Genomic DNA, 25,315 nt, shown 5'->3' with positions numbered 1-25,315 from the left:
CCTCCACTGTGGGGGAGGGAAAAGACTGATAAAATGTTTTCTGGTGCTTGGCTCAGTGATTTCTGGCCATGCAGCCTGCTTCATGCCCAGTTTCAACAAGGCAGTCTGCACAAAGGTTCTTGATTTCATCCTTGTTTTATCATCACTCTTCCCTTGCTTCTGCACTTCCACCCTGCACTAACTTGTGCTGGGTCTCAGACACTAGGCTGCCCCTCTAGGCACTAGGGATTTACAAAGACATGCGAAGCATCCATCCCTAAGAACATCCAGTACACCTGTAGCTTTGGTCGAGAAATAAACCACAGGTCAGCCCCAAAGTTCAGCCATCCGGATTTAGAGCCCTTCTTGCGGCACAAGCTGTAGGACCAGGGTGCGTGAGTTCTAAATATAATGACAGGCAAAATGATTGACTGTGGAATAACATGATAATGTTTAGATTGCAGATGCTCCCCCAAAATGTCTGCTAACATAAACGCCAAGAAAGCTCCATGCAGTTATTTGAATGTGTCTTTATGGGTCTGTTTCTACCACATAAATCATTTGTTTTGCTTCACTCTACCCTTTCTCATGGCAAAATGGTTGGGAAAAAGAGAATTTCTAAATGTTTTTTTTCCCCCATCTGGTGGGGACGCAGCGCTGGGTAAACATTCGGTTCTGGCACCATGACGAGAACTGGTGCAGCCTCTTTTATCATCCCTGTCTTTAACTTTCTGAGCAATTTTCTGGAGCAAATGTTAGCATTCCAGCAGTCCTCCTCCTTTTATTTATTGGTTACAGGGATGTCAAGTAGCACATCTGGAAACCTGCTAGCTGCCCAGGACTACTGTTTATATAAACTGCAACCGCCATCTCTTGAGTTGGTTGGTCAGAATGGCACGTTGCCACAAGAAAACCAAAACCAAAATGTGGCATTTCTAGGTTTTGTTTGTTTGTTTAATAATCTATTTGCAGATTTGGGTAAATAGTTCTGAAATAAATAAATCGGTGGACTGGATACCTTATTTAGTTAGCTGTCCTTTGTGTACATCCCTGCCCTCTATGAAAAACAACCATATGTTATTTCTGTAGAAAATGTTGGCCCTTGACTTACACATTCTTTCCTTCAAGTATGCAGGAGGGCAACCAAGCGGAAAGGTTATATCCTCCTCAGGAATTCTTTTTCGAGATAGGCTTTTGGATCCCTTCTATCCTAAAATGAAATTAAATCTGACAATGTAGTTGTATTGTTTTTAAATGTATTTTAAGCTATTTCCCAGTTTGGGGTGACAGGTAAAGGATGATTGGATTTTCTAGTAATTGTAGGAGTCTCGAGGGTTAACACTGTGTGAGATTTATGTGACTGGGCTCAAAGATGTTTATACTCATCCTGTTTTCTTAGCATCCTCTGTATTTCTACGTAACATCTTTTCACACTGTAGGCTGCTTGTTGCCTTAAAAGAATTAGTTCTGGTTTGAAAAAACAAAAAACAAACACTCCCCCCTCACCCCCCCAGCTAGTTTTAAATCTTGGTGCTGTGAAAACAAACAGTTCACAGTTTTCAGTTAGAAATGTCCTGTTTTCCGTGTTTTCTGTGCTGCATCTAAATACACGCTTCACTTCAGGCTTTGGTGAGCGAACCGAAGCTGACGTGCGCTTACCTTGGTGCTTAGCAGTTTACGTAACGATCGCTCTCTTCTATGGTCCTGTTTTGCCCCACTGCTGTTTCAAAATGAATGTTGGTTTCTGTCCCAGCTCCGTGTATTTCCTTGCCCTCGTGGAAGCTCTTCCTTGTGTCAATGCTGTCTGCTCGAGTCGAGTTTTACTGGTTTGCTCTTCTATTAGTTTGATTAATTTTGCTCTTCTAATACTGGTACTGAAACAATCATTTTAGTAGTTTTTCATGATTTTTTAATTTATTTCTAAATCACGCAGTGGGAGAACTGAAACAGTGACAGACTCATCAGTGGGTTTATAGTGTTTGTTTTGTATTACCATCATCTAAAATCCTGAGAGAAGAGAATTGAGAGTGGCTTTTTGTCATTGTGGAAAGGCAATGGCAGGATCTTACCCTTTCACAGAGCCTAGAAACTGCACTTTTTAATTTTTCGCTAGAAGACACAAGCTCACAAGGCTATTTAGCAAGCGGGTTTATGGCAAAGTCAAGCCGATGTCCCCTAGAGAGTAGCTGTCAAGGAAGAGAGCCTATCCACATCTATATGATGTGACACATACGCTAACCAAAGAAGATGAGGGCTTTAGCCCTTCCCTTCAGAGGACTGCGCCATGAGGTGCACAGTCCAGCCCTGGAATACCGTTCGAGGGATTTAGACTTCTATTTGGAGTTAAACCTTCATTATTAGATCACTGTTTTCAAAATAGTTCAGCAAGAGCCTCTGGGCTAAATCCAAGCGTCTGTGTTCTCCACAAGACGTGTATTCAGGTTGGCAAAGGGCTCCGGCTGGCCAGCGCAAGCTGAAGTATCTGTGAAAACCCTTGACAGTTGTTCACTCAGGTTAAAATCATGGACACAACTCCAGGTTTGAAACCAATCCAAACTGATGGTAGGTTTTATTTGGACAAGGCAAGCAGATTTAGAAATGTATGTTAAAGATGTTTATTCTCTATAGTTCAGATGTACTTGTGGACTTTCCTAAAAGCCCTCAACTTAATCACGTGCCTCTCCGTTCAAGCATTCCTTATGTGTGTAATTCCCTTTCTGTTCTCTGTTGGCATCATGGAGAATCCAGTGAGTAATGGACAGGCTTATTTAGGATGGGATAAACTGCTTCTAGCTAAGGTTTGCTGGGTGAGCTGTGCTCCATCTGACTGCATTCAACAGAAGAAGAAGATGGGTAATTATTTAAAATAACTTAAGCTCTTCAATCTGCTGTTACTAATGTGTAAATAAAAGAGACTCATCACTACACTATAGCCTTTAGAAGTATTCTTTAGGAACAGGTCTTCAGAGATTTTGCACTGACAGAGGCAAGAAGGCTCTGAACCGGGGGTGCTGGGAGAGAGCCAGCTCTGGCAGAACGGACAAGGGAGGGAGGTGTGTGGAGGGAGCGTGTGCGTGTTCGTGCTTTGCGATATAAAAACCTGGAGACGATCCGTGCGGAAATGTGGCGAAGTTTTCCAGGTCCAAGTGGTGCTGAGAACTTCATAGGTTATACCTCGATATGGCTGCAAATCCGGTATTAGTTGTGTTGTTTTGTTTTGGTTTTAATAGACAAGCAAATTCTAATGAGATTAACGTACTTCTCATCTAGAGTCTAGGAAAGCATAAGATAAGGTGTAGTAACGGGTGAAAGTTTTAATCTCTCTACAGGCATTCTTGGAATTATAGTTGAAAACATCAGGTTTTATTAGGTAACTGCATTTTTTGCGTCTTTGAATCCCTCATAAGTAAAAGAAATCCTGACTATTGGTAGAAACATTACTGTTTATTAAGAATATTTTTTTTAGTCATTAATGTTGGTGAGAATTGCTGTCTCTTTCAAGGAGCTTAAAAAGACTGAGTGTAGGTAATGACCTTTCTTATTCTATTAAGTTACCTTACCACTAATGAGTAAACAAGAACTCTCATCATCAAGAGTTTCTTACAAGAACCTTGTAAAAATAACAAAGTAAAAAAATAGAATTAACGGGCTACAAACACCAGCTTTGCCAGGGACACCCGTGCCCTGAACTGTCAAAGCTCCTTCTTAAAGGGTTAATCTAATGAAAAGCAATTAGCTGCTTCTTTAAGGCAGAATTGCTGATTTATCTGATTAAAGTTTGAAATATTTGCCATCAGAAATTACAGAAGTATTGGTCTATGGTAAACTGAGATCAACCGTCCTATGGACTGTACTGTATGGAAGTACAGCTTCTTCACTGTGTGTAAAGAAGCTCTTACCATGCGTTTTCAAGTAGGTTATCTGCTTGCTAGTGATGGGTCTTCTCCTTTTTTTCCATCCATGTTGGGATGGAAATTTCCATTGGACAGTTGGCAGAAGTCCTTTCTTGTTTTGGTTGAAATAACATTGTTTTCTCAAGTTGTATGATTATATCTTGCATTATTTTTTTTTTATTCCACCCCCATGTTCACAAAAGACTCATGGGCTTACCATGAGACTTACCATGATATGTAGCAAATATGAACGGGACGTTCATTAAATGAGCCAGTTATCGTCCTGATCCACAGTCTCATTTCACATGCACAGTCCTAAGATCTAATTCTCCGCTCAGCCCTGCCGGTTGCACCAGGGGAGGTAGGTCTAGATTAGACATTAGGAAAAAATTCTTCATCGACAGAGTTGTCAAGCACTGGAAGAGGCTGCCCAGGAAAGTGCTTGAGTCACCATCCCTAGAGGGATTTAAAAGACGTGTAGACGTGGTGCTGAGGGACATGGTTTAGTGGTGGACTTGGCAGTGCTGGGTGAACGGTTGGACTCGATGATGTTAAAGGTCTTTTCCAGCCAAAACGATTCAGTGATTCTATGGCTGTTGCAGTAGAGCTTTATTGAATGTATTTTGGACAGCCAGTCAGTCGCTGTGGCCAGTGAACAGTTTATTGTGAACATGTATAGGGGGAGTGATGAAAAAGCAAGAATTGAAGGTATGAAATACACTGGAGCAATTCAATTTTCATTGAATTTTGTCACGGCGCAGTGCATAGTATTGATCCGAATGAATGAAAACATGGCTGTCACATCTTTAATCTGTCTTCACTGTTGTCCTGGCTTTATTTTTTTCCTCTTCTTGCTATGATTAGTTTGGAAGTTTTAAATGAAAATTAATTTAAAATTGATGTCCTTCTGTTTACATCATTTTTATATGAAATTCTACTTCAAATGTGCTAATGAGGTCACTGAATGTAATCTGTTTTGCAGAAGAGGAAGATGACTAGAGTAATCGTTATGCAATTTCTCAGCCTTCAAGAAATACTAAGGTTTTTCTAGTCTTGGTGATCTTAAACCATTTTTTAAATTAAACGTTACACCTTATAAATTGAAAGCCTGCTAGCTCATTCTTCAAACACAAAGCTACAATTTCAGGAAGCCTTAATTGCAAGGATAAAGCAAGTCAAACATGCACATATGGCTTGAACACTTCTCCTGCTGGTTAATCTTCACTATTTATACAGGGTGTTTTTAAAGCATAATTCAAAGTCCTGCATTACAGGCATTTCGCTGTGGGATGTTCAGGAGTCACAAGCAGTCAAGAATTGCCTTAGTCAGCAGTCCCTGCAGGGGCCAGCTTCTCTGTTTTTTCTGTTTACCGCAATAACTTATAACAAGGAGAAGTAATTTGGTGGTTTTAAGAAAATATTTTTTTCTTAAAGTCTCCGCCTTTCTTTGAAGTAGCAGTCCCACTTTTTAAATCTTACTTCAGTCACCCGAGGCCTTGGTGCTGCCCGAGGTCATGCCTAGCCTCCCAGACCCACCTGCAGTGCGGGCACGGGGGGGTGCACCCTTACCACCAGCCATTTGCCAGGTTTGGTTATGAGCGTTATATTCAGCTGTGAAATTTTTTCTGTGTCGATCCATTTTCTGAAATTTGGAAGGAGGCAACTCCTTCTCGCTCTGGAACTTTGGCTCATCATGTGTATAATATTAGTTGTCAGGTGGTGGTTTAGATGCTAATAGATGGCATATTTTCTCAGGCATAATAATCCAAGACTAGATCATCCTCTCTTTTGACTATGTCTTGATACCAAGAAGTCCCATCGTTGTGTTTTATCTCTCCTTTGTAGGAACAAAAAAAAAAATTCCTGGCAGTACGTCACTTCTACCTTCTTGGCACTGCTGGGTTAATGGCTGGACTCCATGATCTTAAAGGTCTTTTCCAACCTAAACAATTCTATGAAATAATTGGAGTTCTGGCTAAGAAACCTGCAATACCTGCATGTGTCTTTTCTAAGCACCATCTCCAATGACCTGGACTTTTGATGTTAATAGACTACAAGTATATGTCAAGAGGTTTATGGCACATGAGACTGATGCTTGTGGCTGTCAGATTTCATTCTCCTTCCACAAGTCGCAAACTGGCATCTACTTGTGCCCACAACCCGTACCCAGCTTACGCTGTGGCTGCTGGACCAGGACTCTTTCAGCTTTTCCTTGATACGGTTTGAAATTTGCTAAACAAGAGCAGCAACGGGGCGAAATGCTAAACTGGAGGAATACGTTGCCTACCATTTTTCAGATGCGTTACTGATGAGTTTATGACAACGAGCACGTGTATGTTAAGAAAGAGATTGTTACATGGAACAGGTTGAAATTGTGCTAAATATGTGCTATCGCTTCATTGCATGTGTTTTGTTCTCGGTCTCTGTCGGTGGCAGGTCCAGCTCTGTAATAGTGCCAGAGCCTATTTTTTTTCCCCTTTGTGTGTGAACAGCAGCAGGTGACTTGTTTGGGTGAGGGATAGAGAAATGTATAGACACCAGAGAACTTAGAACTGTTTCTGCGTGTGCATACAAGTTCCCACCCTTTCAACAGCACATCAAATGTCCTGCAATGTAATGTCACTCCTGTTGTGACTTCACAGGGTATGGTCAGTCAGGAATTTTCATAGGAAACTATCCACATTTAAAAATGATGTGGATAAAACCAGATGAGACATCCCATCTTCCATCACTATTTGGGGCAAGGATTTCTTTTGCTCCGTCAAAACGTGTGTGAGTACCTGTGTTTGTGCATGTCCATCAGCCTAAGCATGGCTGGACGTGTCATTGCTTGAACAAGGTTGGACTCTTGTCTAGTGTTGTTTTTTTTTTTCTTTTTTCAGTTTTGATGGCTTATGTTCCCAAATCTCGGTCTCTTTGCTTTAGGCTGGTAGATGAGGGAGGATACTGAGGTTTCTAAAATCTAACACAATACAGAAAAATCTTTTTCGTGTCAGTCCTTGCACACGTGCAGATCTCTCCCAACAGTTACTTTGTTTTTTAAATTACAATTTCTGTTAAATCAGCTTTGGGAACAACTACTACTTTGTACCTAACTATGAGGAAAACTGAGATTTGACACACTCAAATTTGGAAAATCTGGCTCCTGCATGTTCTCGTTCACCCGTCACCCGCTAGACTGAATGAGAGTAGGGCTAACTACTAAACTTTTCAGTATGTTTGTTTTATGTTATTGACTGCTTATTTCAGCTTTGTCTCAAAATACACTAGGTTCACCAGTTTTTAAGACTTAGTATGGAAGCCCGTAGTGGAAACTGGAGTAAAAGCGGAATAAAACACATTCAGCATGTCCAGCCAGGACAAATATTTGTGGTGCAATCTTGTAAAAAGAACTACTTATTTTTTCTCGTTTCATGTACTCGCTTTCTTTTGTGTTCCCGGTAAATAAGTTAATTTAAGGTCATCTATGTTTCAAACCAAGCTTTGTGTGCACTGGAAATCCAAAGCCTCATGCAAGCAAGTTCGTTTTAACTGCCCTAGCTCCGTATTTTTTTTAAAACTCACCAGTTGTGCGAAGCTCAGCACACTCTGCATTTAAATGCATTTCGAACGATTGGCGGCTTTATTGTGAGAGAGACTTTGTTGACTTGAGTGGAAAAGTTAATGCTCTGTAATAGCACACACAACTTCTAGTCCAGGGACTCATTCATTGAGTGTTTGACTGCAGAAGTGAAATCCGCTTTGTTGCAAAGCAACACATTTCAGTGAAGCAAAAATTCCATTTCTGTTAAATCGCTTTCCAATTTTCAGGATAATGATGTGTTTAATTTACCACAAAACGTGGTAAACTGCCTGCAGTATGAGGTTCAATTAGTCATTTAGATTCGTTTTATTTAATTTTAATCCCCTTTTTCCATTTTAGTGAAATGTATCCATAGGTTTTTTTGCTTAAGTTTATTGTTAGTTTTCTAGCACCTAGTTTTGATATTTTAATGCTGGCAAAAGCTTTTGAGTTCCTGGTTTCGGGAAGGAATGATAGTTTTACTATCTGCTGTGCTAACCATGGCACAGACAGGACCCAGGAGCCAGTAAAGCTGCAAACGATATGTGAATAATGTGCTGAACACATTTCTAATTTTTTTCTGTGAGCCATACAGTACCACAGAGCCGAGATAACTTCCAATAGCATCATATTTTTCCTGAGCTTTCTTGAAGAAAGGAAATGGCATTGCAAGTTTCCGTCAGTGGCCTGGCTCACGGTCACCCACAGCCCTTTCTTCACACCACCTCCTCAAATGTCCCATGTGGAGAGGGGTCCCACAGCCCAGCGCTGACCAAGCTCGAGGTGGCCTCTTGTAACCTCCCCCCATAACTCGTTCTCCATCACGGGCCTCCTAGGAACAGGCTCCCAAGGTCTGCTCCTTCTCTTCGTCCCCAGACACATGTTTACTTACAGATGTAAGCAAAAAGCTTAAATTTTTGGAAGAACGTCCGTGGGAAGCAATTTTCTTCCTGAACTCAGCGTTACTATTTTGACACTATCCCAGGTTAATCTTTATTTCAACAATGACGTGTGGACATTTGTAGGACTGTCTGCTTAATGTATATGTACAGCTGTGACCTAGAAAATAAACTGTTCGCTTCATAGAAGCAGACCACAGCACGCAGAGATGGGAACTTCAAAACAATAATAATATATTAATGTCATCGTCCTTTAAATTCTGAAGATTTGCTATTCACTCAACAGTCGGTCCGGTCTCCCCCATTTAGTTGGCATAGTTAACTTTACGTTCGCGGGTTATTAATCATTTCATGGGGTTCTTTCATTCCTCTGCCTTTCTAGAAAACTTTTTGTCAACCACGATATCCCAAGCCTCTGTGAAGCGTGTTATATGGGGATTTGAAAAAAACCCTGTAGTAGTACGCTATTAGAGAAATGCTCTCAGTAAGAGGTTTCTGACAAAGAAATAGTTGCTGCTTCCGCTGAAAAACAGTTCGGACTAATATGAAAAATCAGTAGAAATTTTAGTGCAAGTTCACTCAGGGGAAAGTGTACGTTTGTTTGTGGCTCCAGCCCTCAGGGCTGTTTGTAGGAGTACTCAGAGACTTCTGTGGCTGTGTACAGCTGTTTCATACAGGTTGTAACCTGTCTGGTTTATTAAAAACACTGTGGGGGCACCTTGAGTGTTTGCTTCACTTACATAAAATTTAATACACTTATTTAAGCAAAATATTAAGGGCAGTTTGAAGAAAAAAAAGGGATGATACCCTAGCATAATAGGAATAACTGACGTGGGGAAGATTTGCTATCAAAGCAAAACTAAGAAATCTGGGAACTCAGCCTGACCATGGAAACTGCTTCTCTCACCACAAATATGACGTGTACATTTTTTGAAACCTACTTATTACCAGGGGCCAAATTCTGTGGTCCTTATGCGAGCACAACTTTCACTGAAAGTTCACTAAGGACGGTCAAATTTGGCCCCAAGCTATTTTCTTTCTATCGAAAATTACTTCATTTGTAATTTCCTCTTCTTATATTTCTCAGTAACTGCAGAAATGTGAGCTGGTCATTTAATTTCAAGTGAATAAAAGCTTCGAGGACTCTCTATGAAACTGAAGCTTGATTTTTCAGTGTAATAGAATAAAGGAGTAAATTTGTGGACGTGATGTGTTACTTAGAAGAAAAAAACCTATTTGGATAACTGCATAGACAGGAAACCAATGCAAATACGTGATTTTTTCCATCGGAGTAACATGAGAAAGATTTTGGGGTTTGAACTGAAGAGCAGTGACTTGAGATGTTACAAACAGCTGAATTAGTATTGGACTTCTGGGGTGTTCCTGTGAGCACATGCAGCCACCAGCTGGTGCTTGAACGAGATCTGGGTTACCTACGTTACCTTGGCTAATTTTATTAGTGTGCTGCTCGACCTTGGCTGGTGCGTTCACTTCTCCGAGGCTACTATAAGTATGTCCATAGTGCGCTGTGCAGTGCCTTGTAGACCCATCCAGTGGGGAAGTGGAATCGGAGAATAACGGTACGGCATTGCTGGGGGGCTGGGGTTTGAGCCTCGGGGCGTTTGCTTGGTGCCCTGCAAATGCAGGTTCCTCAGAGAGGAATTCCTGGGAGCCGGTCAGAGCCAAGTGGCTGAGTCTAAAGCTGCCACTATAGCCATGCAAAGAAAAGAACAACCCCACCGCAACGTTTCACCGCTAGCGTACGTCCACGTGGTACTTTGCCCGCAGATGTGAACATGTCCTTCCCAGTCTCCTCCCTTCCTCAGTCCCAGGAGTGTAGCCAGCGCAGCTCGGTGTTCCCAGCCGTGGCAGAGCTGTGCTGGAGCTAGTCCTATCGTCCCAGCACTGGGTCTCCTTAAAGGCACTGCTGCTGCCATTCATTTTTGTGACTAAACCGACAACATGAATTTTCCGGCTTGTGTTAGCACATACATTTCAAACAATGAGTTTCAGGGTCTGGCTGTGAGCTGGCTCTCTCTTCCAGACTGAATTGCGTTACTGATGCTCTTTGAATGTGACTTACCCAAGATTAATTTCTGAATTATATATGAATTGTTTAATCACCTGTGAAACTTAACAACTTTCAACTTTTCATTTCATTAGCTGCGAGATGAATGTCAGTTAAATGTGTTTGGAAGGCCAGAGCTTGATGACACATGCAGCAAACACCACTGAGGACTCTGTTTCATTTAATGCAGTAATAATAAACACTCCACAGGCAATATTTCAGCAATCAAGAACACTCTCACAGTCTTTTCTATCTATATGCATTTGGCTAAATGACAAAATTGAGTGGGGGAAAAAAGGGTAAAAAATGAGTCAGACTTATTGCCTTAATGTAACCTTCCTGGCTGAAAGTATATTAATTGGCGAAATGAATTACCTCAGACCAGAGCGGAGAAAGGCCTCCATTGTGTGCGGCCGTGGCACAGTGAAACCTATACTCTTTGGCTTGCCCGTTCTTTGCTCAGCGTCGCGATCTGTCCCGTCCGATCAGCAGGCTTCAAAGTCAGCCTTGTGAGATTTACAGCACCTTTCAGTTGGAAGCTCGTTCGTTCAGTCCTTTTGTACGTTAAGCCAAGTTACTTTGAAGTATTTTGTGGTGAAAAGTCTCTTTGCCATGCGAAAGCTGCTCACAGCTTCTTCCCGCGATGGAGCGTGGTACTTCTTCAACCTGCAAGGGTTAACATGTGGGAAAACGGGTCATTATGTTGTCTTTTATACGAGAGCTTGGTGTCTGGAGCCCCTTGCCAGGACTGCATGAGACCCCGGAGCAGAACCTGCCTCCTTCCCAGCCCTAAGGTTGAGATCCAGCAATAACCTCGGGTAGCAGCGTCCCGATCATCCGCTGGGTCGGGAGGACGGGGGCAGTCACGCAGGGGCTGCCTGCGTTTCATCAAACGACAGCCCTGTGTAATATCCTTGCATTGCAGCAAGGACCCGAACCGGTCTCTGGCCCGCAGTGTTTCATTATCATCCCTTTTTTCCCAGTCCAGCAAATGTTGAGTAGTTGTGTCTGTTTGAGATTGAAGGGGAAGGCGACACAACCTTGGGTAAAACAGGCACGGTCATCGTCTGTCGTTTGAGTAAAAGGGGCCGTAGCTCAGGTGCTTTATGCTCTGCTGTCGTTCTTTCCTTCTCCTTTCTTGTTACGTATTCAAAGAAAGGAACGAACCTGTGTTTTTTCAGGGACCCTCAGTGAAGAATGTGGTTAGCAGAAGACGTCTTGCTGGTTCTTGGCTGAAAACACGTGAAATAGTCTGGCAAAACTAACATGAACTTGTAAAACTCTTCATTGTCTTCTTTTGGATTTGACAAAGGATAAACTTAAGAGAATAAATACTGAGAGGTTGCACATGATTAAACATGATTTTTCTGCTCATCGGAGTTGAGTATTAGAATAACAAGGAGGATGAAAGCCGCAGGTTAAGTAAGTTCAGTCTGATTTCCCGTAAACCGATAGCCCATCCAAGCAAATATTATTTGCTGCTCTAGATAGCTGCTTCTATGGAGAAACCGAGTCTGAACGAGTCTGGAGACTGCAACCTTCTCACCGGCTCAGAGAAGGTCTCCCCAGGTCAGGGGTGCGACCGGCAGTGGAAAAGCCACGCGGAAGGCTGGGGCTTGCCACTGTTTCCACTCTATTTGTTCTGCGGATAAATAAATTGAGGGCTAGAGTCTTCACGGCTGTCAGTGTGCCACCTTTGAATGTCTTCTCTCAGAGAAATGGGAAAGTCAACCACATGTTCAAATTGGTCCTAATTGTTACAGGAAGGGCTTCTGAGCGGTTCCAAGACCATCTTTTTCCACTGAGCTTGTGTTACAAAATATTTCTGGAATTGGATGGAGAAACAAAGAAAAATAACAACTTCTTTTTTTTTTTCTTTCACAACTTGTACTTTATGTCGAGATGCCTTTGAAACAAATCTGACCCTGTCCGGTTTGTTGAGTTGGCTTTCTTGCTCTCTGAACCGTGACACGCTCAAGCGCTAGGCTTTAAATCGGGGTTGGCAGACCTCGGATTAGCATGGTGGTATTTGTAACCTCTAGCATTTTGTATCCCGCTTTCCTGCAGGATCTCCTGCCCTCACTGGCACTGGAACCATTGCTGTCACGGTGGATGATGTCAATGACAATGTCCCCGCGTTCGCCTTTAGTGTGTATACTGCCACTGTTCCAGAGGATGCTCCTACGGGGACAGATATTTTGCTCGTAAACTCCTCAGATGCTGATGCTTCTACAAACGCTGTTATTAGGTAGGTCACTTGGTGTTGCTGTCTGTAATACTGCCTCGTACCTTGCCTGAAGACCCTTTTTCCCTAGTGTCCATCACCAACAAGCCATAAAGCTGGAAGACGCGAAAGGACAGCTGTATAGCATAGCTAAACTCTTCTGACAAATCTGGCTTCTTGTTGTGGTTGTTGTTTTAGAATTATATTAAGGACAAGCAGAGTTACAGTGTCATTTTAGTTTTTTTACTAAGTGAAAAGCAAATGAGTTTAACTTGCTGAGTGTAAAGTTAATAGACTGGATTTATATTTCCCAATAACTATAGAGGTAGACATTACAAAAAACCCCCCAAAACCAAAGAAAGCCTGAAAGTCCAAATAATGTCATAAATACATTAACCACTCCAGCTTCCAGTCCTTGTATTTACATTCTCTGAACAAAGGAATATAATATAGGCTGTGAATGATCATCTTTACTGAGTGCCAGCAGCTTGTGTAGCCTTTGGAAAGACTTTTGCCTTCTGTTTAGCATAGTTTGGGGAGCTGAAGCCTGGTACTAAAGTACGTAGTTAATAGATATAATACCAGTTTTTTAAATGCATTCCTGAAGAAGCTAGAGACCGTTATTCTTGGAGGCTGACAGACTTCTGAAAGATTAATCGAAGGAGTTTTCAGGAAGGGTTTGGTAAGGAAGAAGAAGATGTACTGTTCAAACATCATTAAGAAACGTGCTACAAAAGCTGACTTTGGGGCAGAGTTAAATAATGAATTTACTCCTTTTTTTTCCATCTATGTGCAAATGAAACCACTCGCCCTAAAAAAAGTACAGAATGTAATTTGCAGCTCTAGTCATCTTTAAACTTTACTTTTTAAGCTAGGCAGGTGTAGAAATCAGTATCACTTTTTGCTTAAAAATGTCCGAACTAGTGGGTAGTGTTAATTTTGGGGAAGGCTTCAGTGTCTCACTTCTAACCTGAAATGGCTTTTTAAACCTAACTGTAGTTTAGATGGCCACTTCTGCAGGGTTGGTTGCACGTACAAGAAACTACCTGAGCAGGTACCTGATCACCCAATGTGATCGTACACACGCGTTACAGGAGACACTGCAGACCGCTGAACGGTCCACGGCAACCACTGCCTGCCCTGCTGCCCCAGTCACATCTTCTCATGCAGAAAGCAACTTTCACTGAAAGCCAGCGTGTTCCTTGGGTGAATCTAGGGTCAGTTAATGTCTTCAGTTCAGAATGAAAATTGTACACTTTTATTGCGTTCAGAAAACCAGTAAGAAGTTAGAATTTGGCATTTTTGCTTTTAACACCAAACGGTTTGCAGAGCTCAGCTGATGCAACCTAACTGGGCGTTGACCTACACATCGGCCATTCCCGGTTTCGCCGACGGGCGTAATGAAGATGCTGAGTGGCAGTGGCAAGCTGAACGTGGTCCACTGAGGACGGATTCACTGCGAGTGGAGTACAAAGCAGATTTGTACTGGTTACTAATGGGCAGCACACGTGGGTAATCTCATCACGTGTAACTGCTGTGACTGTGAACACCTGTCCTGCCGTTTCCAGGCTTTGAAAGCAGGGTGTGAAAGGAGCTGCTTTGTTTACTTTTGTCAGTTCACCTCAGTTCATTCTTCCGAGTGCGCAAGTATATCACCGGGGTTGTCACTTTTTCAAAAAAAAAAGGGAGTAAAATAAACCAGAACTGTGTTATGGCAGAGCAAGTGTGTATAAAATACTGTCATATTTTCTTTCCAACTAGCCATAAGCTAAAAATAGGAACTTGATGTTTTGGCATCTTTAAATATTTGAAAAGCATCCAAAATTACCATTTATTAAATTGTAAAACAGTGAAGCTTTTATTTCTATTTACTCTTACTCTAAGAAACTATTTCTGGCAAGTTCCTTTAGAAAAAACAATTCCGTACGAAGCATGAATGATTGTAAAGATTGCATCCCCTAATCAGAAATTATCGGGGTGCTCTCAGATTTCTTCACTGCGGTTGAATTCTTTAATACCACTGCCATTAGCTTTCGTCCTTCACTCATAGTACAATAGCCGATAAAAATATTTTTTTCCTTTGTAAGTAGCTATTTTTAAATTGGCTTTAGGTTTTGTTTTATACTACTTAGACTCGGGAACATGCTTTGTTTTTCTTGGACAGAATTTGTCCAGATTCAGCATTTAGAGTAATGCAAATCTTAAAATATGACCGGTATTACAAAACTGGCAAAAGCCAAAGGGACCAGAACTCTCAAAGTCATCTTGTCAGAGGTGTTGAGTGCACGGAACTCCTTTTCAGGCATGTCAGAGCCTGTTTCAAAATCAAATCTTTGGTTTCCAAAGATGGTGTGTAAAATCCTCTGCTAAATTTTTCATGTAAAGTCAAAAACTGGACTGTGTTACTCAAAAGCAGATAATCTTCTGCAAAACTCTTACGTGTCCGTACGTGCCAACCCCTCTTCTAACCTGCGAGGTCATGAGAGGAGGCTGGGGAGGTTGTGAGCATCTTGCTAAAGGTAATAGAGATAAGAGGGGTCAGCACAGTCTAGCTGAAAGGCCAAATTTTAAGCACTTCGGTCAAACTGCTTTTATTCCAGTGTCACCATGAAAGTTTGTGGGGGGTTGTTCCAGGATTTTTTTTTTTTTTTTTTTGGCTTCAGTCTGGAGTTTTTTTGTGACTATGGTGAGATGCACTTACATTGTCCAGCTGGTTTGCGTGCAGTTGTTCTCAGATATAGCTCAGAATATCTTCTGGCAAATGTAATTTGTCTCTTTTTTTGGTTTTTTTAAATGCCATTTTTCACAGAATCTTTCCAATTGTAAAGCATGAGCCGTTCTCTACGTGGGGAAATACAGAAGACAAAGTGTCCGGGTTCTGCCGCGCCTCACACAGGGTTAAAACTTTGCAAATCATAAATGAAATTTGCCCGTGCTGCTGGTACGTGGGGAGATTTAAGTGGTGCTTTAGGCTTTGTGCACATTCTTTCCACCCTAGATACACATCGCTACGGCTGGAGAATAATTACATATGGCCATCATATTATATCATAATTAAGCAATTAAACTATGCTCATGGCATTCTGTAGAGATTAATGACTGGGCAGGAGAAGTTGTCACAGCTTATTACACAGGCGGGTTGTCAAAGCTCTAGGAAAGCTTCTGGCCTCTCTTATTATTTCTGTCATAACCTGTTCTGCTTTTAAAAAGGTGAAGATAGGAATATTACTCTCTTTCGTAAAAGCCGTTTTCTTCCAAGTCTTTTATAGAATCATACCTCAAAAAAGCTGCTACTGCACTGTACCAGCAACGCCAATCCCAGCTGTGGCGGGTTTGGTCAGGGTTATAATACCGAATAGGGGAATTGTTCATTTTAGCTAGGTTTTGGAGTTTTTTTTTCCTTTGAAAAATGAATTAATAAGAAATGTCGTATTAACCAATGGCCAGGTTGGATGGCGCTTTGAGTAGCCTGACCTAGTGGAAGATGTCCCTGCCTCTGTCAGGGGGCTTGGAACTAAAGCATCTTTGGGGTTCCTTCCAACCCAAACCATTCAATGATCCTATGATTACGTTTAAAAATACAGCCCAGTGCTCCACGTGTCTTTTGAGATTCATTCTGTACAAACACAAGCTGGGTAAGTGTTCAAAGAGAAAGGAGGAATTCACTCTGCTAGCAAGCCAGAGGTAGCCCCGCTGCAGTAAGCACACAGACAATCACATTTTCACCCACGCACACGGGTGCGTGCACATACATACAGACCAATCAAGGGTCAAATCCTGGTCCGGGTTAGTCTCTAGTAACGTAGCTCTGTGAATTATGACAAATTAACATTGAAATCTTGATTAGCAAAACTTATCTCGGTATCAGGAAACAATATGAATTACAAATCCTCATATTAATTTGTAAATTTAATTCATAAAATGGTATTTTTTACTAATCATGTTCTGTGGATCCAGTTAAGAGGTATGTCCAGAAGGTTACTCCTTCTGGAGTAACACTTAAAGTATCATCCCAGGGAAATCAGAACTGGAGGATGCCTCCAGCAGGCAATTTTGAGTATGTCTAACTGTATCTTCAAATGTAGAGAGATTCAGTCTGCTCCTCGTTTATTAGAAATCTGTCTATGTTAAGCGACCAGAGTTGGAAATCCCTAGAAATGTCGTTTATGACAGGTCTCAAAATATGGAAGAGAAAAAAAGTGAAGACAGATGGACAGTCCAGAGAAGATTTGATACCCATCAGCATGGTGGTCAGAAGAGTACGGAAAATAGGTAACATCTGACGGCAGCAGGCTGCACTATGAAATACTAATTGAATTTTTCTTCCTTGTTTTTTTTGTTTCAAACAGCTATAGGCTTACTGGTGGCAATTCACAATTCACAATCAACCCATCGACAGGACAAATCATCACCAGTGCTCTCCTTGATCGAGAGGTGAGGGAGAACTATACGTTGATGGTGGTGGCGAGTGACGGCGGTTTCCCCAGGGCTCTCTCCAGTTCCACCAGCGTGCTCGTCTCCGTCACCGATGTGAATGACAACCCACCCAAATTTCAACACCATCCCTACGTCACCCACGTGCCATCTCCTACCGCTTCAGGTAACCTGATCGGTGGCAGTGCTTTGGATGCTTCAGGTTGCATAAATATCTTTGTGAAGTGCAAAGCTGTGCCACAAGAAATGTTTCTGAGATGTTCCTCTGCAGCTGTTTTCCAGGTCTTGTTATCTTCGTGTTGCATGGGAATGAATAATGGCAAGGCTCAACATCTCACTGCAATGTAGCTTTTTTTTTTTTTAGTTTGTTGCTTCCATCCAAATTCAATTATTTTCCTGCAGTTATGTAAACAAGACATAGTGTAAATGAGTTTAATCAGTCAAAGTGATTAAAGTATTTTGCCAGCTGATGGCCTCATTTTTCCCCTGAAAGTCTCCTGAAATGTTCTTTTTCCACCCCGAACAATGTTTAAAGAAGATTTTATCAACCTCTTCCAAAAAGTCCGTGTCTACATTAGTTGTTAATTATGTTGCCTTTATGTGAGCCCAGTGGTAAGTAAAAATAAACCTAAAACCAAGCAAGTTTTGGGAACCTACACCCAAATTAAAGGGATTCCATTCAATGCAGGAATTAATTTCTCCTTCTGTTCATGTGTAAGCAGGCCTGATAATTACATTAGAAATTAGTAAGTCCAAAATACTAGTATTTTCTATTTGCAGAATTGGCATTGCAAGGGTTACTGAGGGGAGACTAAGTGAATTTGCATGAGGATGGAGAGAATTTACTGTAAGATTCTGCTAATTTGAGGTTTTGGGGGTTTTTTTCAAGATTTAGAATGGACTAACATTGGGACCTCTACTATCTCAAAGGAGTAAAAGGATTGAAGAGTTTATAATATGATCACTGTATTACCACAGATGCACCAAACTGCGGTCGGGGTGCTTGGCTGTGGAAGTTGGCAACGCTGTGTGTTTTCACACGCATACATGGATGTGCGATGCCTACAGAGAGGAGTCCAAGAGCAGTGGTTTACAAAAAACCCCCCTTCCTTTAAAAGAACAAAAAAAGGACTTATTTCCATGTCATGGGTTTTCTCTCTAAATTTTGAACAATTGCAAATACTTCGCCTTTTTATGGAAGAACGAATTTGTTTACGTTTCTTCCCTATTTCTAGAACAGCTTTATGGAATTATTTTATTACTGCATTGGTGAGCCTTTGTGTGTTCAGACTAGAGCACGCTGCCTCTGTGTGCTTCTTTTGGGGGTGTCCCTTTAAATGCATTTATGAGGAGTACATGGATGTTTAACCAATGCTTTCTGGCAATCGTTTTATAAATGCTTTTTGTGTGAAACCCCTTATAACTAGAAACATACAGAAAACCTAAGCTATGTGTGCTCTGGTTTTAACTTGGCAAAATCCTAGGGATGCATGCACTTTTTTATTTGCAACTTCCTCAGTTGATAGTTGACTTTCATTTAAAAGGAAATGTTGGTATCTTTTCACATGGGTTTGAAGGCTGTTCATAATGATGTTATTAACAGGCATGGCATCCCTTAAAAAAAAACAACAAAACCAAACTTTATCGCAGTCCAATGTAGTGTCTGAAATAGATACTCCAAAAAAAAAAAAAATACACCCTCATAACTTGATCAAGACTTATTCCAATCACAGAGTAGCTAGAGTACATTTTGAAAAAAAACCCTGAAATTCCTTGTTATTTTTTAATCAAGTTTAAAAGGGGGAAATAGTAATAATAATTAATTAATAATTTGCTTAACTGAAGAAAAAATCTGGTTTTTCCTGTCTTATTTCTCTCAAGGGTTTGAATACTAGTCTTGTCTAAATATTCCTCGCCCTGGAGTACAAATCATTGCTCACAAGAAATAGTGACGTGAAGGATAGTTTGAAGGGGATGCTGTCAAAGTCATTCCTGACTGTAAATGACTGTGCCTTCAGAGGTTGAAAACAACAGGATTTTTATACAGGAGTGGATATTTCCTAAATTTCAGTACCTGTGAAACATCAAGGGGGTGTTCTGTAAGTTGGTTGCACAACATCAAATCTGAAAGACGTGCCGTGCATTGGGTGCAGACCACCACCCCGGATTCTCCTTGTGGATCAGCAGATGCAGGGATCACTGCAAATCGTGCCCATATAGTCGAGCTCGTTGTGAAGCATAAATTCAAAAGACCTAAAACATAATGTTATGCATGTTATTGCACTAGTGTGCAGTAGTTGTGGGTATCGATGGGATTTTATCCCCATCTCAGAGGACCAGCATGCTTTTAGAAATGCAGTCCCGTTAGCTACTGTCCTCAGAACACTCATGCAGAATTAGAAGCAAGAGGCTGTTGGGGACAAAGGAGCAGCATCTGGGGAACAGGGAGAAAGGGGGCTGCAAGGGAAGGCGGGTGTGTAGGGTAAATGCCTACATGTGCTGCCTGTTCACTTACATAACCTTAGTAATTGTTGAATTCCAGGGTTGCTTGTAATGTGGGTAAATAAACTATGAGTAATTAAAACCAAAATCAAAATAGCATTCAGTTCAGAGTGAAAAGGTGGCATCACATTTCCTCCAATTGGTGCATTAATTGAAGAACTGTCCTAACGTTGCTCTCTGTTTCAGGCTCATTCGTGTTTGCTGTGACCGTCACCGATGCAGATGCCGGCTCCAATGCCGAACTCCGTTATTCCCTCGTGGGGAAAAACTCTGAGAAATTCCACATCGATCCAGCGAGGGGAGCGATCCTGGCTGCAAACCCACTATCGGGAGAGTCGGAAGTCACCATTTCTGTTCATGTGAGGGATGGCGGCCGGTACCCCAAGACAGACTCTACAACTGTCACCGTGAGGTTCGTGAACAGAGCAGAATTTCCTCATGTTCAAGCAGATCAGGAGACCTTCACGTTTCCTGAAAACCAAGCGGTCGGCACACTTGTCACCACTGTCTCTGGATCCTCAGCCAGAGGAGGCTCCTTGTCTTACTACATCGCCAGTGGTAACCTGGGTAGCACCTTCCTGGTCGACCAGGTGACGGGACAGCTCTCTGTCAGGCGGGCTTTAGATTTTGAAGCCATACAGAAATACGTGGTTTGGATTGAGGCCAGAGATACGGGATTTCCTCCCTTTTCCTCTTATAAGAAACTGGAAGTAATGGTGATAGACGTCAATGACAACGCGCCGGAGTTTGAGCAAGATCCCTTCATTGCAGAGATAATGGAGAACCTGTCCCCCCGGAAGATACTGGCGGTGGCCGCTGTCGACAGGGACAGTGGTCTAAATGGACAGCTAGATTATGAAATAATTGAGGGCAATGTGGAAAATAGTTTCAGTATCAATCGAGCCACTGGTGAGATCAGAAGTGTCAGGCCCCTGGACAGGGAGAAGTTGTCTCGGTACACACTAACCATAAAAGCCTCAGATAAAGGCACCCCGCTCCAGAGCACAATCGTCAAAGTTATCATTAACATTTTAGACGAAAATGACAATGCTCCGAGGTTTTCCCAGATATTCAGTGCTTCTGTGCCTGAAAATGCACCTCTGGGTTTTACGGTAACCCGAGTCACAACATCAGATGAAGACGTCGGGGTGAACGCAGTCAGCAGGTACTCCATAAGGGATACGAGTCTCCCGTTTGCCATAAATCCCAGCACTGGGGACATCACCATCAGCAGACCCCTGAACAGGGAGGACACAGACCGCTACAGGATCAGGGTCTCTGCACATGACTCCGGGTGGACAGTGAGCACAGATGTCACCATATTTGTCACGGACATCAATGACAACGCCCCACGGTTTACAAAGCCATCCTATTACCTGGAGTGTCCTGAGCTTCCTGGGACTGGGTTGAAGGTCACCCAGGTTTCAGCGACCGATCCCGATGAAGGGTCGAATGGCCAAGTCTTCTACTTTATAAAATCCCAGTCCGAGTTCTTCCGCATCAATGCAACCACGGGGGAGATCTTCAACAAGCAGTATTTAAGGTACCAAAATTCCAGCCGTTCCAGTAATGTCAACATTAACAGGCACAGCTTCATCGTTACTTCGTCAGACCGAGGCAGCCCGCCGTTAATGAGCGAGACAACCGTCACCATTAACATAGTAGACAGCAATGACAATGCACCGCTGTTCCTCGCTCCTAAATATTTTACTCCTGTTACTAAGAACGTGAGGGTGGGCACAAAGTTAATCAAAGTTACTGCAGTGGATGACAAAGACTTTGGCTTGAATTCTGAGGTGGAGTACTTTATCTCTGATGAAAGCAAAACTAGTAAGTTCAGACTGGACAGGAGTACAGGCTGGATTTCTGTGTCATCGCCGCTAATGGCTGATTTGAACAAGAACTTCCAGTTTAAAGTGACAGCAAAGGATAAAGGTAATCCTCCACTCTCATCCGAGGTAGATGTTGAAGTGGTCGTAACGGAGGAGAATTACCATACGCCCGAGTTTTCGCAAAGCCGTATGAGCGTTACTATCCCAGAGAGTCACTCTGTGGGAACAGCGGTCAGGACGCTTTCAGCCCGAGACAGAGATGCCGCTATGAACGGATTAATCAGATACAATATTTCCTCTGGAAACGAGGCTGGTGTCTTTGCCATTAATACAACTACCGGGACACTGACACTAGCAAAACCACTTGATTTTGAGTTACTCCAAAAGCACGAGCTGGTTGTTACTGCCACGGATGGAGGATGGGCGTCCAGAACAGGCTACTGCAGTGTCACTGTTAATGTCATTGATGTGAATGATAACTCTCCAGCCTTCAGCCCTGAGGACTACTTTCCCCACGTGTTAGAAAATGCCCCCAGTGGGACAACTGTTATTCGTTTAAATGCCACCGATGCTGACTCTGGCCCTAACGCTGTGATTGCGTATGCTATTCAGTCCTCGGATAGTGACCTCTTTGTCATTGACCCCAACACCGGAACAATCACCACCCAGGGATTTTTAGATTATGAAACGAAGCAAAGTTACCATTTAACGGTAAAGGCTTTTAACGTTCCAGATGAAGAGAGGTGCAGCTTTGCTAGTGTCAACATCCAGTTAGAAGGGACAAATGAATATGTGCCCCGTTTTGTGTCCAAGCTGTATTATTTTGAGGTATCTGAGGCAGCCCCCAAAGGTACTGTTGTAGGTGAAGTTTTTGCAAGTGACCGTGATATGGGACCTGATGGAGTAGTCCACTACCTTATCTTTGGTAACAGCAGAAAGAAAGGCTTCCAGATAGATGAGAAAAGTGGCCAGATCTACGTTTCAGGACCTCTCGACAGAGAAAAAGAAGAACGAGTCTCTTTGAAAGTCCTCGCAAAAAATTTTGGGAGCATTCGTGGTGCGGATGTAGATGAAGTAACTGTTAACATCACCGTGCTGGATGCCAACGATCCCCCTGTTTTTACCTTAGGAACCTACAATATACGAATCAGCGAGGGCGTTCCTCCAGGCACCCATGTCACGTTTGTGAGCGCCTTTGATTCAGATTCTGTCCCTAGCTGGAGCAGGTTTTCCTATTTCATTGGGTCTGGCAATAACAACAGCGCCTTTTCCATCAACCCCCAGACAGGACAAGTGACTGTCACTGCAGAGCTGGATCGAGAAACGTTGCCTGTGTATAACCTGTCTGTGCTGGCCATCGATTCAGGAACACCATCTGCTACAGGAAGTGCTTCTTTATTGGTAACTTTGGAAGACATCAACGACAACGGCCCTACCTTGGCCACCAGCCAAGGAGAAGTCATGGAGAATAACCGGGCAGGTACTCTCGTGATGGCACTTCAATCGTCAGACCCCGATCTCCCTCCAAACCAAGGTCCCTTTACGTATTACTTGCTAAGCACTGGCCCCGCAACGAGTTATTTCAGCCTGAGCACTGCTGGTGTGCTGACAACGACGAGAGAGATTGACAGGGAGCAAATCAGCGATTTCTACCTGTCAGTGATCACGAGAGACTCTGGCGTTCCTCAGATGTCTTCCACAGGAACTGTGCACATCAAGGTAATAGACCAAAATGACAACCCGTCTCAGCCCAGAACAGTAGAAATCTTTGTTCATTATTACGGCAACCTCTTCCCAGGTGGAATTTTGGGCAACGTAAAGCCACAGGATCCAGATGTGCTAGACAGCTTCCAGTGCTCTCTCACCTCAGGAGTCACCAGCCTCTTCAGCATTCCTGGGGGTACCTGTGAGCTGCACTCGCAGGCGAGATCCACGGATGGCACGTTTGACCTGGCCATCCTCAGCAATGATGGGTTGCATGGTGCAGTCACCAGCAGCATCCGGATTTTCTTCTCAGGCTTTGGCAATGCCACCATTGACAACAGCATCCTCCTCCGCCTGAGCGCCCACAGCGTGCAGGATTTCCTGACGAATCATTATCTCCACTTCTTGCGCATCGCCAGCTCGCAGCTGACAGGGCTGGGCACCGCTGTCCAGCTCTACGGGCTATACGAGGAGAGCAACCACACCTTCCTGATGGCAGCTGTCAAACGTGGGAACAACCAGTACGTGAATCCCAGCGGCGTGGCCACCTTCTTCGAGAGCATCAAAGATGTCCTCTTCCGCCAGAGCGGGGTGCGGATCGAGGCTGTGGACCACGACTGGCGCCTGCAGAACCCCTGCCAGAATGGAGGGAGCTGCCTGAGGAGGCTGGGAGTGAGCCCAGCTCTGAAGAACCATGAGAGCATCCCCGTGATCATCGTGGCCAATGAACCCCTCCGGCCCTTCGTGTGCAGGTGCATGCCGGGGTACGATGGGAGTCTGTGCGAGACGGACATCGACGAATGCCTCCCTTCTCCCTGCCACAATGACGGGACTTGCCACAACTTGGTGGGGGGTTTCTCATGCAGTTGTCCAGAGGGCTTCACCGGCATGGCCTGCGAGAGGGACGTCAACGAGTGCCTTTCCAACCCCTGCAAAAACAGTGCCGCCTGCCAGAACTTCCCAGGAAGCTTCAACTGCGTTTGTAAAACTGGGTATACAGGTACGCTTTTACTTCTCTCTGTCTTACGGTCCCGAGGAGATGTAAAAAGGTGGAAATGTGCCTTCTTAGCTCGAGTTTGTCTGAATATGAGCATCCCCAGTAGGCAAAGAGGTCATGCAAAATGTAGTTAGAAAAACGCAGAAGACCAGGTGCCCCCAGTATTACTTTACTTTAGTTCTTTTGTCCTCAGGCAAATCTCACTTACCTGATTTGTGTTAGACAGAAAGATTTTTACAGGAGCTGTTTTAATTTATTATATACATAGAAGCCATTTCCAATGCTTAAATGTGTTTTTTCTGTTCTTGTTATTGTTATGCGTATGGTGGTAGCATTTCAGATCTGCTAGGAGTGCGCCAAGCAAGAAAATCGGCCTCTGCCCCAAATAGCTTACAGTCACACAAGACAGAAAACAAATGAAGGATGCAGGGGAAAAAAAAAGCATTCAGGCATAATGATCAAGCCTGTCTGTTCTGTACCATGTCCCTTTGTCATTTATCGTTTTCTTTAACAACGGAAATGTCTGCAGCATTCCTACCTCTTCTGAGTATTTTTTCTCTGATATTTATTACACATTCAAACATAGCAGCATTTTATCCCTAGAAAAGCAGGCTTTGGTCACGAGTATGATAATTAAGGAACCTCTGAACAATTTTAACAGCTGCCTATGGCCTCTTTTTACAGATATCTTTAAATAAAATCTCACCAAAGAAGATTAGGTAAGGCTTTCACGATGCTTTCTACAGAGTATTTCTGTATTGTAGACACCCCAGGGCAGACCAGGCTGGTACAGCCGTGCTCTACACGATGTGGGTATTCAGCCACCAAACTCATTTTGTCCCAGTGGAGTGGTCAGGGCGTTGATTGTTCTCTTGAGGTGGTTTCAGTTTGGTTTTTCTTTTTCTTAAACCAGATTAGTACAGGAGATGTGATACACTTTACTGCAAAGGAGCAGGTTAATCAAAGGTTTAACTACTTCATTTAAAGCACAGATACAGCAGAGGACACGTACTCAGCGTGGAAGGTCTGTGGGTATTCAGGACACTGATGTGATCTTTTGTGTGAACCTCACAAATGTTCTGCTGAGCCTCAGGAAAGGAGCAACGCCTGCTAATTGACAAGCAGTTCTAATTAAGTTACCAATCCAGGAGTTTATTTCATGTTGCATTAGTACATCAAATTATTTTGCCAGGAGCGTGGCAAAATAATTCTAGGGCACCT

The 25,315-nt window shown here is 42.9% G+C and overlaps 1 protein-coding gene across 1 annotated transcript in view; it reads left to right on the top strand.

Moving 5' to 3' along the window:
• Nucleotides 1-25,315, top strand: part of FAT4 (FAT atypical cadherin 4) — a gene marked incomplete at its 5' end in the record, with an annotated part of 131,916 nt that overhangs the window by 82,652 nt on the left and 23,949 nt on the right. Inside the window, 3 exons of the mRNA XM_010143675.1 lie at nt 12,469-12,649; nt 16,975-17,225; nt 19,748-24,097. Of these exons, the coding sequence (XP_010141977.1) occupies nt 12,469-12,649; nt 16,975-17,225; nt 19,748-24,097 (4,782 nt within the window). The remainder of the gene's footprint in view (nt 1-12,468; nt 12,650-16,974; nt 17,226-19,747; nt 24,098-25,315) is intronic.

The sequence above is a fragment of the Buceros rhinoceros genome, unplaced genomic scaffold (genome assembly GCF_000710305.1).
Source record: "Buceros rhinoceros silvestris isolate BGI_N320 unplaced genomic scaffold, ASM71030v1 scaffold8969, whole genome shotgun sequence".
Lineage (NCBI taxonomy): Eukaryota > Metazoa > Chordata > Aves > Bucerotiformes > Bucerotidae > Buceros > Buceros rhinoceros.
The sequence above is the reverse complement of the archived record's forward strand: the minus strand, read 5'-3'. Positions and strand labels throughout refer to the sequence as shown.